The sequence below is a fragment of the Bombyx mori genome, chromosome 12, assembly GCF_030269925.1.
Source record: "Bombyx mori chromosome 12, ASM3026992v2".
Taxonomy (NCBI): Eukaryota; Metazoa; Arthropoda; class Insecta; order Lepidoptera; family Bombycidae; genus Bombyx; species Bombyx mori.
In genome coordinates this window covers 9,504,256-9,518,152 of record NC_085118.1, presented here as the reverse complement: position 1 = coordinate 9,518,152, position 13,897 = coordinate 9,504,256, and the positions used below count along the sequence as shown (strand labels likewise).

At 34.2% G+C, this 13,897-nt stretch overlaps 2 protein-coding genes across 3 annotated transcripts; one reads left to right on the top strand and one right to left on the bottom strand.

The window, feature by feature from the left end:
• Window positions 1-69: 69 nt before the first annotated feature.
• LOC100533205 (histone demethylase) lies at window positions 70-5,633 on the bottom strand. Of its 2 annotated transcripts, XM_012691259.4 has the most exons (2): window positions 5,156-5,633; window positions 70-5,054 (listed from the first exon to the last, which is right to left on the bottom strand). In XM_012691259.4, the coding sequence occupies exon 2, from the start codon at window positions 4,932-4,934 to the stop codon at window positions 2,493-2,495; it is 2,442 nt and encodes an 813-aa protein (XP_012546713.1). In that variant the 5' UTR covers window positions 4,935-5,054; window positions 5,156-5,633; the 3' UTR covers window positions 70-2,492.
• A 2,872-nt stretch (window positions 5,634-8,505) lies between these two features.
• LOC101743314 (large ribosomal subunit protein mL38) lies at window positions 8,506-12,694 on the top strand. Its single transcript, XM_038014711.2, has 4 exons — window positions 8,506-9,156; window positions 9,771-10,336; window positions 11,344-11,505; window positions 12,369-12,694. Exons 1-4 carry the CDS (start codon window positions 8,975-8,977, stop codon window positions 12,641-12,643), a joined length of 1,185 nt encoding a protein of 394 aa, XP_037870639.1. The 5' UTR covers window positions 8,506-8,974; the 3' UTR covers window positions 12,644-12,694.
• The last annotated feature ends 1,203 nt before the right edge of the window (window positions 12,695-13,897 follow it).

Sequence of the window (13,897 nt, the reverse complement as noted above, 5' to 3'; positions counted from 1 at the left end):
GTATTTAATAAAAACCTTTCCTTCAAATAAAATGCATTGTGATTATTACATTAAATAAAAGTCTCAACGTGCACTACTGAAAATTATAATTTATTACTAGTTATATAATACTCACGTTTTGTTACAATAATATATGTAGGTGTTCGCAGCAAAAAATCACAGTACGTACAAATCACACTAATGAAAATTTTTATTAAATGTAAATAAACTTATGATTTACCTTGTGTAACATAATGAACATTTACGACACTTAAAAATATATTTTGCAGTCTCAATCAAATAAATCTTACAACTACGTCACTATATTAAGTTTATGAAATGGAAAATTAAGATAGACATCAATAATTAATTCATTTTGGTTAAATTTCTGGATTTCCAAATTCTTTAAAAAAAATATTGTCAAGCAATTTTTTTATATAAATTAATCCGTCGTCGGTATAACAGTTATAGCAAGGAATCATTTATGAATATTAATGGTCATGAATCACAAAGTTTGGGCCTTGTTCCTTCCTATTTTAAAAAGAACTTCATCTAATGGGAAACAACTCGAAACCGAATACCTACAAAAAATAGTGGAAAAATGTTTTTATTTTTATTAATTTAATTTTTATGTCTAGAATTTGAATGCGTCGAGCGAACGGGAGTTATGTCCAGCATCTGTATTCGTAAAATACCTTGTATTTGTTTACTTTGGAGGGTAATAGCTTATTCGCATTTCATACCGTCTTCTTGTATCTTTTATAGTCTGATCGTAGGTAGTTAGTATTCTTTCACATAATAATCTCTAAAGGTGATGCGTGACAGTTATTGAGCCGACCAATTAGGTAACTCTGAGATCCTGTTAACTGGTTTGGAGACTTTGATAACCTTGTGATGTCTCAATTGCATTGTATTGTATAACGGCTATTCAAATCGGAAGAGATCACTGCTTAGCGCTGGAAATAGGCCGGATGATGATACATACGCAGTCGCAATACGCAGTTTGTAGAACATTGCACAGGATATTAAAATAAACGAAACATGCTGAATGTACCTACTAGTATTATCAATTTTTAAACTACTGTGGCTATATTGCTACACGACACCATCGGCATTTTTATAGAATTTACCCTTCGATCAAGTATTTACTGAAATAGAAATGTCCAAACATTTTTTCTGTTTAGTTTCGGCACCAAATTCTTATCTACATCATACGCGTATTTTAGAATTATATTTCTGCATTATAACAAGAATATTACAAGTGCTTCTGGGTCTGTTACTAATTTGAACTTTCATATGTCTCAACAAAATATGTGAATAAACTGGAATTGAATATAAAATTAATTTAGCGGACATTTTGTTACTTTACACATAAAATTACTTCGAAACACTCTGCTTTCTTAACTTTACATTACAATATAGGTGATAAGTATTTCACTTGGATAATTATTAAATTGCATATTCATTTCTCTTGTATAGTATAGATAGAATAAGTTAGAATTGTTATTAGTATTTTACAAAATATTGGCTTGGAATTTAAGGAATTTTAGTAATGCAATTGTCCCTAAATGAAACAGCAAAGTTTTTATTGAGATCAATTATGTTTTCATTAATATGTAACCAAAATAATAATTCTGGATATGGAAGATAAATGAAGTTTCACACAATTATCGTATTATTATATGAGTCAGCAAAGGTCTAAATAATACAGCAAAAGGTTCAATATATGCATCCATTAATTGTCACTAGAATTCAAACGCACACACTTAAATAATTAGTGATCATATTCTAATTTAACAATTTTTAAAACAAAGCACTAAATTAAATATATTCATAGGCGGTGGGATGTAACACACTTATGTTCAGAATAATATAGCATATTTATCTTTTTAACTAATAATCATGTTAATAACAGCATTTCACAAGAACACATCGGCAAGACTATAAGAGCTTTACAAATCATCATGATAACTCATTGTGGGTGTATAACATCTTTACCGAATTTGTGCAAATAGTCAGTACCAAGTCTAAACAAAATTACACTAATTTTAAGTTTATTTTGTTTCAATCGGATACAGAATATTTGACCAAATGCGCAGAGTGAAGAGGCAGCATAAAATAAAATATAAGTGAAATTGGAGAGTTACATAAAACACTTACAATGTCAATCTAAACCTTACATTCAAATATACAGATATAATACTATACTACACAAATAACAATATTCAGCAACCTTGTTATAAGAACTAAGAGTGCAGAGCTATTATTTATATTTAAAAAAAAATTATAATACTCTAACATTGTAAGAATCAATATTTTATGTTATTGATGACATACTAGGAAGTTAATAAAAACTTGCAACTATAATTTTAATATGAAACAAGTTTCTTATTTTCTAGACTGAGATAGATGTAGCACTAGTATTATTTGATATCTCTTCATGACAATTTTTCATTGATCATAATTTTAAGGTCAATCACTACAATATTTTGTACTACAGTTGGTTTTTTAAATTAATCATCATCAAGTTCTATTACAATCGGTTCAGTGTTCTCGGTGGTTTTTGTATATTCTTCTTTTAACTGATGAAATAACTTGCATTTTGGTAATTTTAACTCATCAGCTTCATCAATCAAATTTTTCAATTTTTGAAGTCTACCTATATCAGGGGCAGTGGGGAGCAAAAGGGTCTTGGCATCAGTCATCCATTTATCAAAGCTGTTAACCCTAAAGTCAATTGTTTGTACCATTATATGCAATTCATCCATGTCATACCTATAGTATAAGGTTTTTTTCTCCCACTTACATTCACACATAACTTCTGCATGTTGTAAGCATGCCATATGTTTGCATTCACTACATGAAACAGATGATAAGAAGCAAGTCGTTTTGCAGATTTCACAAAGTCGTTCATCATCACCGAGCAGCTCAAATGCAGTTCTGCGAACATTCTTAATACCTTTGTCTGCCAGCTTTCCACGGAAAGATCCCTCTTCTTGTGTAGCGCGCATTAACTCTTTTTGTGTTTGTAATGCAGTATCCAAGTCTAATCTATCTCCTTCTAATGCCATTTTACATATAAGTTCATCATGAGAAAATACACAGAATCTTTTTAATTTTTTGTAATGAGTGATGCATTCTCGTCCAATAGGTAACCAATCAGGAGGAGCAAAGTTAACTGCCTCAGCAAAGTTATATCCTTGATTAAATCCAGCATGATATGCTCTTGGAAAAGTGATAACAAACTCTCCAGCTTGCTGATCAGTTCTGTAAATTGGCACCCCTGCAGCCATAAGAATGTTAGGATTCATTATAGTAACTAACTGATGCAGTAAATCTGGTTGGGTTTTGAAAAGGTCAGGAGCTGCTGCTTTCATTGCATTTTCTAAAAGTTCTGCTCCACTCCCAGGTACTCCATACCAAGTTTTTGCTTCACCCCAATGTAAATAATTTATAGAATAACTCCAGTGATCTTCATTATGCCAACAAAATGCTGAAAAGCACATCCCTACATACATCCAAGGGACAGTCATACCTGATATGTCTGCATTAATAAATCTTAATACAGAGCCTTCTAAGACTGGCAAGTTATTGAGGTTCCAACCAGAATCAACATATTCTTGATCACCAGGATAGAGATTTAGAGATGATTTAGTTGGGAATCCAGAGCCGTGGTCCATTGAATGTAAATCTGCTCCATATTCAACCGTAACATCTTCCTCTACTGATGAAATTATTCTCCAAAATTCTTTCTCTGCAACATTAGTGGGAACCAAATGACCAGACATGCTAAAATATTCAGATTTAAATTTATCTGCCATTTCTCCAAACTGCTGAAGCGTATATTCTCTTTCAGCTTGAGCAAACCCAAATGCCTCTGCTGGTTTATGTACCTCTGCCGCAATGCAACAGGGACATCGCCAGTCTCCATCTGGCACAGCTGTCAGTGGTGGTTTTAAACAGAATGTATGATAAGTATCTTGACAACCATTACAAATGAGAAGCAGGTCATCTCTGTGATCCTTTTGGCAAATTGCACAAATATAAATTGCTAATGGATCCAAATCATACCGCGGTCTTTTTCTGGATTTAGTTATATCAAATTCTTCATCATTGAGTCCTGGCATTTTAGGTCCTGGTCCATAGCAAGCCAATCTTCTTAACTCACGGTTTCTTTTTAATACTTCATTTTCTAAATTACTTTTGGTCAAATCTATTTCAATTGTAATATCTGAACCTGTTTTTGTTTTCTTTATACTTTTGCTGAGCTTTTCTTCTTTCACTTCGCTCTCATCCTTGACTTTGGTAATTGATTCTACTGATACTTCTTTAAACATTAATTTTCCAGGTTCTCCAACCTTAGATTCAGTTTTTGTTTCAGTCTTTTTAACTGTTTTCAAAATATCAGCTTTGCTTTTCTCAAATATTTCATATGGAAGTAATATTTTCTCATAATTGCTCCTTAAAAAATTCATTGTACTGGTATTTTGACTGTAACCCATGGAATTTGCTATCTTTCGCCATTTTTTAGGAGTATTACAATTTTCGAAACCACCTTCTTCATCAACCCAAAATTTTAAACAATAAAGGTCCAGAGTTTTATTTTCAATCATAGGTATCTTTAATGGTGACCCTTGTAAATCCCAAAATTTTAAGATTTTTTCAAGAAATAATAGTTTTAACCTTGTAATAGCTTCCAGCTCATTTACTTTTTGAATGCGAGGAACAAATTTCAATTTGTCTACGTCTAACGAAAAAGGTGGTTGCCATCGAGATGGTGGCTTAATTTTGCAAATTCCTGTTTTCTCAGCCACAGGACGAATTTTAGCGATATAACTCAAGGGATCCAAAAACTCTTCAGCTGTAGGTTCAAATACTGGAGCCTCGGGTGGCGGAGTGAAAGTGAACTCCGCACTTTTTTGCATGGCGTTTTTCTGAATATTTTTGATATCCATTTTGTTGGGACAAAATGCATGCACTGTTTCGACTTTATTTATTTGTCACTTTCTTACGTGGATCATTTTTGTTTATAGTTGTAAATGAGTACGTGACTTTTCACCATGTGTAAATGGCTCCTAAAACACAATGTGAATTAAATAGGAGAGTCAAATTTATTTAATTACACAACACCCACTGTATGTACCTAACAAAATACTTTCAAGACACTAATACTCACTTCACTGTGTGATAAAATAGCCTATTGTTTTAAATTTAACATTTTATTGATCTTTCTTTTGGAGTCTTATTTGTAAAACACAATCAGTGTGCACTGTCGCACTGTCGGAACTGTCTCACTCAAATTGAATACTGTTCATACATAAGTGTCCTACAGTGTATATATCGCCGTATTTTACTTTACTATCTAGTACCAATTACAAACATTCATCCACTCCATCCATTTATATATATTTAGATTATTCTCTTTGGTCGTTTCATTGATTTACTGATTCTTCAGTCAGTCTACCGAATACACCATTAAATGCAGAATACGCACTGAAATATGTCTATGAAAATACGCCAGTCTGGTAATTTGCGATCAATCAACAAATATGTTAAACGAAACGTAATATGTACATTTAAGTTTGCACAACATTAAATCAGACTTGTTCACACATTAAAATCATATTCGCTTCAGCATTTTTCTCTATTTCTCCGTAACGCGAATGTTAGAGAAGGATGTACGATCCGCCAAATTTCCGACATTGTGCAGTCTAGTAGAAACGTATTTCTAATGTAATAGTAGAAATGGATGGTTGACCTCTAATATCAGTGTGGCTTCTAGCTAGTTCTAGCGCTCCTCCCATAATGCCGGACATGGATTTAAAGGCTATTTTCGTTCATTTACATTCGCCAGTAATAACATCAAATACAAAGATCAAGGCGTATTTAAGAAAGCCGAGAAAATTCGTAAGGTAACAACTAATCGAAACCTTAATACTGTCTCGGTTCATTAACGTTCTTCATTGTATATCAGACACGTTCCGTTAAACGTCCGGAAATTTGCAGGCCTTAGTAGAAAAGATTCGCGCAGAGTTCCTTACGGCACGCGTCACCCCGCTTCGGTTACTTGCTTAGCTTACTTAGTTATGCACAGGCGCCCATCTTATGGTACGGCATCTTTTGCATGCGAACATGCGTATTGGGTTGTCGCTATTAAATTATAACGGCTGCATAGCATAACGTGAGCCATGAGCTTCTTTGTTCTTGTTAATCATATGACAATATTAATTAAGCACAGTTAGGCATGTTTGGCATTCGCTGTTGAATGAACTTGGTCAAGACAAAATAATTTCAACGGACAAATAAACATACAAGGCTACCGATTTTAAAAACTATCTATAATTATAGTCACATTTATGGTGACAGCATAAAACATTCTATTGTAGTTCTCATATTACAGTCGGTGTAGCCAAACCATATGACAAATGCGAATATTTCTACCCTTCATACGATCAAAGACAGACACGGTAAGAGATAGCTCAAAATAAATGAGCAGGATATTTTCGAAATTTTTAAAGTTGTACTCATCCGCAGTTGACAAAAATACTTTTTTAACTTGCTCCTATTAAACTTTTATGATTTTATAATTAGCGAGTAGTTATAACATGTCAAATTTTCACAGGCTTTAATTAAAAATCACAGTATTAATTTTTTTCGAAGTAATGTATTTTTATTTACAGGCTCACCTTTATAGGAAAAAACCAAAAATAAGAGAAAAAAAGATTGTGATGATGTGTATTTATTGCGTGGGTCGATGAGCTCACAGCCCACTTGATGTTAAGTGGTTACCGAAGCCCATAGACTACTACAACGTAAATGCCGCCACCCACCTTGAGTAATGAGTTTTAAGGTCATAGCTAGTTGTATGTGATGAGAAAGATTAAGTGAAACCATTAGAATTAAACCTTAAGACTTAAGTGCCATATGACGTAATATATACTGCATATAAGAAATCTATACATATAAATAAAATTGGAATGTCTGTTTGTAATATTGAAATAAAGTTTTTTACTACATGCACATGAATGAATATATATACACCAAAATATTTTATTTTACAATTTTTGTCTGTCTATCTGTTTGTTTGTTCCGGCTAATCTCTGGAACAGCTGGACCGATTTTGACAGGACTTTCACTTACAGGTGGCTGATGATATAAGGAGTAACTTATGCTACCTTTTTTTAGACTAGCTTTGCCCCGCGGCTTCATCCGCGGTACGACAATAACCGCTGGTAACATCGCGGGACTCAGCTATCAATAATAAAATTTTATGTTTCCGAAGCGAAGCGATGGCCGGTCGCTAGTACAAAAGATTATTTTCAGTAGGTATTTTTAAGTGCATTTTCTAATTTCATTACAGAAGTGTAGGTACTCAATAGTCGCGTTGATATTGAATGTCGCGGCAAGTTGCTTCATTGAAATAAATAATACCCATTTAGAATAATTTAGGCGTGTCATCATAAAAAAATAAATTAAAATTCGGTTAACAGTCTAATAAGTAAACTTTGAAGTCCCACAAAAAAAACAACAAAATAATTAAGAGCCCCTAGGAAGCTAGTCTTATCTTTGTTCTAAGTATATTGGATTTTTTAGGTTTTATTTTACATTATTGCAATTTTTTTTATGAAGGTAGGTTAACTGGTAGCCCGGAGGCCTTTCCAGTTTTATCAGGACAGATGGGTAAACACAGGCTCAGCCAGGAGGGGTGGGATTGAGCGCTTCTAAAGGAGACCTTAACATCTCAAGAGCAGCTGCTTCGCGAATGAATCTGCTACCGGATCGGAATCGCGTAAGAAGATTGGGCGAGATTATTGAACTATTAATAGTATTGCATATACTAAAAAGTTTTTGGCAGGCACACAAGAAGTGCACTGGAGTGCTGTGTGAATAGTATTCATTTAGTAATTTTTGCTTAGTGAGGTTTAAACGTGTAGCAATAATGCCTTAAAAACTTCTAGATTTGTAAAAATGCACATATCTGAGAAAACGAAATTGTGGTAGTTTTCCAATTACAGCACAAGAGCGCATTATGCGGCATAATGCTCAACGTTAAATGTTTCAACTACAGCAACGCTTCGCACAATCGAGCACTCTCAAAAGTAGAGCTAATCTATGAGTCAAAAGTAATGTTTGTGCGTGATGCGTGCAATCGATACCAACATAACAGACATACAATTAACAAGTGTTTTTTCTTTAAGTTGGCATTGATCGAAATTTTGTTTATATTATCGTTAGTAATAATAAATAATGTTGGAAAAAATTGTAGGGCTTTCGTTACCTACAAACCTGTACCTGTATTTATACTTAGGTTGTTTCCATTTCTCTTATTCTCATCCCAAATGACCCCTTTTTCGTTGTTATTTGTACCTAAGACGTCCCCAATATCCCCAAAAACAACAGATTTTTACATTTATTTTTATTTGATCAAATACATTAAAACTGAGACTTACCTTTAATATATATGATGGTTCAAACACTAAATAACGTATATAAATCACAGTCGTCTTCTATTATTATCAAATAAATAAAAGAGAGCAAAGTTTCTAGCACTAAAATAATTATCACCACAGGAAGTTAATTTGAAACGCGATTTTTATGAGTTAGCAGCTATCATCATGCATATTCAGAGTTGTTTTGTGAACTTTCAACGTTCTACTATTAAACTACAAAAAATGGAAGATTTTGCAACGAATATAATACTAATATTGAGCGTCGAAAGATTTTCCTGTTTTTTTCCCAATTCGCCTCTCAATCCCTAATCGCCCCATTTTACGGTACTGTTAATAGTGTTAACTGTCAACTTTTTAACCTAATAACAGTGATAGTGATAACCCATAGACTAATAACCTAACAAATACCTATTTATGTGTAATACCTACTGAATTTTATTATTAAATTCATTAGCAAATTTAAGAAAAGCGTCACACCTGTTAGAAATATTTAATACAGATAATTTGCTTGTGATGTTAACATTAAGTTAAAAACTTAAATAAAAATGCTAAACACAATCCGTGGGGCCCGTATAGCTGCTGTTCAACTTCAACAAATAAGGTCGGGGCACAGAGTACGAGGTAATCCGCCTATATATGCGAGGTCCTTGAAACAACGTATCCAAGAACTTAATTACAAAGATGAACTGTACACAAGTCGAATCGACATTGGCTTCCCACCAATAAAGTAAGTAAAATAATACTAGTGTACTTCATTTCACGTACTTACTTCAAATTAAATTATTACAATAGATAAATAAAAACTATTTAGTATTTGTTGCGATATTTAATCAACAATTTTGGAATAAATGATCAAGTCTTATTTATAATAGTGACAAGTCATCATGGTGTACTTGCTGGGGTAGGTACTACCATATTTAAAAAATTGCATTGTATCTGTATTCCAATTTACAGAGTGGGATAGCGATTTTGTAATATAATTGAGACAGAGCTCATGCCTCAGGATAGGTGGTTGGTGGTGCTTTCACTTATGTTTGGGTTCTAGTTACCACCTAACACCAAGTGGTTCTTCAACAAGATTACCTACTTGTATATCAGATATATAATAGATAAATTATTAGTCTTAGTTGTTGTTTGTAACCTAAATATAGATATTGTAATACCTTAGTGTAAGATTTAAGTTATGTATAGTGTTATGTGTGTGTACTAAACATACAAATGTGTACTAAAACTTTTAGTTTGAATACCTATTTCACTGGAAATACTTGACCAGTATTTAACAATTATTTTCAAAAAGTTTACTTATTGTATTATTTGTCATTGGATATATTTTATTTCCAGGCAAACTAAAGAAGTTCGTGATCATCGACTGCAACATCTGAGAAAAATAAAAAGTGATAAAAACTTAGAAAAATCATCTCGAAATTTAAAACTTGAAATAGATCTGGAAGATGTCAGAAAAGAATGGCTGAAAACTACAGGTCCATTTCATAAAAAACAAATTGGAGACCATTATGGCGTATTTGAACATCTTTATGGTGAAGGATATTTTTTACCACATTTAAACATAGATGTTCTGTACAATTTGAAGGATGGCACATTTTTGCCTGTTTGTGCAGGAAATGTAATTAAGCCTACAGAGGCTTTAGAGGCACCAATTATTACTTATGAATCTGATGACAATGCATTATGGACTTTAGCATTTACTAGCTTAGATGGTCATTTATATGAGAATGAAAAGGAATATGTACATTGGCTTGTGGCTAATATACCTGGTAATGCTATCGAGAAGGGTGAAACTCTTGTTGATTATTTACAGCCATTTCCTTTGAAGGGCACTGGTTACCACAGATATGTGTTTGTTCTTTATAAACAGGATAAGACAATTGATTATGCTTTACCAAAAGGTTTGTATTTTATGATTTACTGGCTTTTGCTTGCGACTTCGTCCATGTGGAATAGTTACTTTGACATAACGCTACATTTTACCTGCCTCTTCATTTATGTAGAAAATGAAAATATTTTTGAATAATAGAATGTTAAGGAGCTATTTAAGGAACCAAAATCACGCTTTTTAACCGACTTCAAAAGAGGAAGTTATCAATTCGACCATAATTTTTTATCTATGTATGTTCACCGATTTCTCGAGAATGCTTGAACCGATTTTGATATATATTTTTTTCTTTTTTTTGTTCGAAAGGGTAGACTTCCCGAATGGTCCTATTTACATCAAAATCTGATGATGGAGAAATCCAGAAAAATCTATAATTGTCAAAGCCTATCTTGAAGTGATTTAGGTGTTTCAATCTTGTAATGAATAACGTATTTATTTGGATAGGGATTAATATCATCTTTATAAAAAACACCTTCACAAACAATGTGTTATTTTAGAACAAATATGGTTAGCATAAAAACGTTATAGTGAGCCAGCCTTTAAACGTAGACATATGCTGTCGCGGACTTTTTTTTAGATCTTTTAAAGGCGAACAATTCTCTCATACATCACTTTAGCGAAACTATCCGTTTCCGCAGCGCACGCAGTGGAAGCTCTCAAAAGGGAAAAAACCTCGATTTTGAAACATTATTTATTGGTGCTCCGCCTGCATTGGTCTTAGCGTGATGATATATAGCCTATAGCCTTCCTCGATAAAAGGGCTATCTAACACTGAAAAATTTTTAAATCGGACCAGTAGTTCCTGAGATTTGTGCGTTCAAACAATCAAACTCGTCAGCTTTATAATATTAAGTATAGATTTTATATTCATTGTCAATTTGTTTTTGAATGTTACAACAATAAAATTATAGCCTTGATTAATGTTGCAGAATGATTAATAATGAATGAATTTAATTCATTTCGCTTTTGTATTAATTATTTATTATTATATTAATAATATTTCTTAATGCAAAATTTCAGTTACTTCGTCATCAGCTCTTCAAGATCGCACATTTGTTACTAGAGAATGGTATAAAAAACATCAAGATAATATCACACCAATTGGATTATCGTTTTACCAGAGTGATTGGGATTATTCCGTTAGAAGTTTTTTCCACAATGTCTTAAATGCAAAAGAACCAGGTATAATTTTCAATTCGCATATTCTAAACTCCACAAAATAATGTATGTTTGTTATCCTAAATACTTCCAGATAGTGAGTATAAGGTAAGCTAATGTGATAATCCTATGAAAATGGAAAGGAATTTAAAGAAAACTTTATCGTCGTGGCCTAAAGGATAAGACGTCCGGTGCATTCGTGTTGAGCGATGCACCGGTGTTCGAATCCCGCAGGCGGGTACCAATTTTTCTAATGAAAAATCAAACCCGCAAAATTATAATTTGCGTAATTACTGGTGGTAGGACCTCTTGTGAGTCCACACGGTTAAGTACCACCATCCCGCCTATTTCCGCCGTGAAGCAGTAATGCGTTTCGGTTCGAAGGGTGGGGCAGCCGTTGTAACTATACTGGGACCTTAGAACTTATATCTCGAGGTGGGTGGCGCATTTACGTTGTAGATGTCTATGGGCTCCAGTAACCACTTAACACCAGGTGGACTGTGAGCTCGTCCACTCATCTAAGCAATAAAAAAATTTATAAAAAAACATGGTAGGACCTCTTGGGAGTCCGCACAGGTAGGTACCACCACCCCGCCTCTTTCTGCCGTGAAGCAGTAAGTAATGCGTTTCGGTTTGAAGGGTGGGGTAGCTGTTGTAACTATACTGAGACCTTAGAACTTATATCTCAAGGTGGGTGGCGCATTTACACTGTAGATGTCTATGGGCTCCAGTAACCACTTAACACAAGGTGGGCTGTGAGCTCGTCCACCCACCTAAGCAATAAAAAAAAACTAATTAAAAATTCAACGAACCCTTAAAAATTGTTTAGGCTCTAGTCTTAGGCTAAAAGATGTTAAGTTACTCACTAATTTGTGTACTTTTTTCAGAATATGAATATGATTTCCCGGCGCCATATATCAGACCCCAGGAATGGTTTCCACGCCGAAAACCCTTCAATCTTTATATGGACAAATATCGCGATCCAAAGAAGATAAACGAAGAATATTTGCTACGTAAACTAAAAAATGAAGACCCATTTAAGAGGCCTCCTCCTCCTTTAAAATTCCCCAATGCTCAACAACTGCCTAAGAGTATGCCTTCATGGCTAAAACTTCATGAGAAGAAAATCCGACTAGGCTGGGGGAGAGTAAATGATGTTTAAGTATTTTTGTATAATCAGAAAAATAAAAATTCTAGGATTTTGTTTAATTTATTTTATATTTAATTTATAGAAGTTGCATGGAAACTATTTGTGGTATATACCTACTAGAAAGGATACTAACACGTATATTCTTTTTCATCAATTTAGAGTTTACTGGTATATTTGTCTAGCATTGATATTCCTGTGTAAGGAAAATAGAGAATAGCCAGTATGGCAGAGATGGCAGGCTGGTTTCATCTCTGCATACTTAAAATGTAACTGTATGTCAGTGTCTTATCTGGCAGATGTATGTGTATATATATTTGAAGTCGTGGCCTAAAGAATAATACCGGTCATTCACATGCGCACGAATACGCAAACCCGCAAGTGTGGGACGACATTTGCAAATGATTATGCAAAGTTTTCGCTGCATTCGTGGTTTTCCAAGCTGTGTCGGTTTTTTAACAGACATCAAGGCGCGCGAACCGCGAACCTTCGCGTAGTCTCCCACATATTCGTTTGCCCAGTTGCGCCGACGATTGCGAAGGTAACGGACGTATCTCCATTTTCATAGTTCGTGACGTCTACTGTGTAGCGTATCTTCATCAAAAGAAATCCCATAAAAACAGCATGGCTGTTAATGACGTCTGGGAAAGAATTCAATGTTCTATTGACGAATTAAAAAGGAGGAGAAATTCGTGAGACATTCGTAAACAAGTGTAGGAGGAAGGGCAAACGGGTTCGCAAATTGAGTATGCGAACCTATTTGCACAGCCGCTAGGTTTGCGAATGAATGTTTGACGGTCCTTCACATGCGCGCAAACATTCGTACAATGTACGAATATGACGGTCCTTCACATGCGCGCAAACATTCGTACAATGTACGAATATTTGCGCGCATGTCAGTGGCCGGCATAAGACGGCCGGTGCATTCGTATATAGCGATGCATCGGTGTTCGAATCTACGAGTTCACGAATGACTTCCACGGTAAAGGAATAACATGAAGGGTGGGGCAGTTGTAACTATACTGAGACCTTAGAACTTATATCTCAAGGTGTGTGGCGCATTTACGTTGTAGATGTCTATGGGTTTCAGTAGCCACTTAACACCAGGTGGGCTGTGAGTGAGCTCGTCCACACATATAGGCAATAAAAAAAAAAAAAAAACGTGTAATAAAAATCAAACCCGCAAAATTATATTAGGTCCTTACATATGAAATTGGCGTTTTGTACGGGAGGAATATAGTCAATTTTAATTTTTTATTTATCTATTTC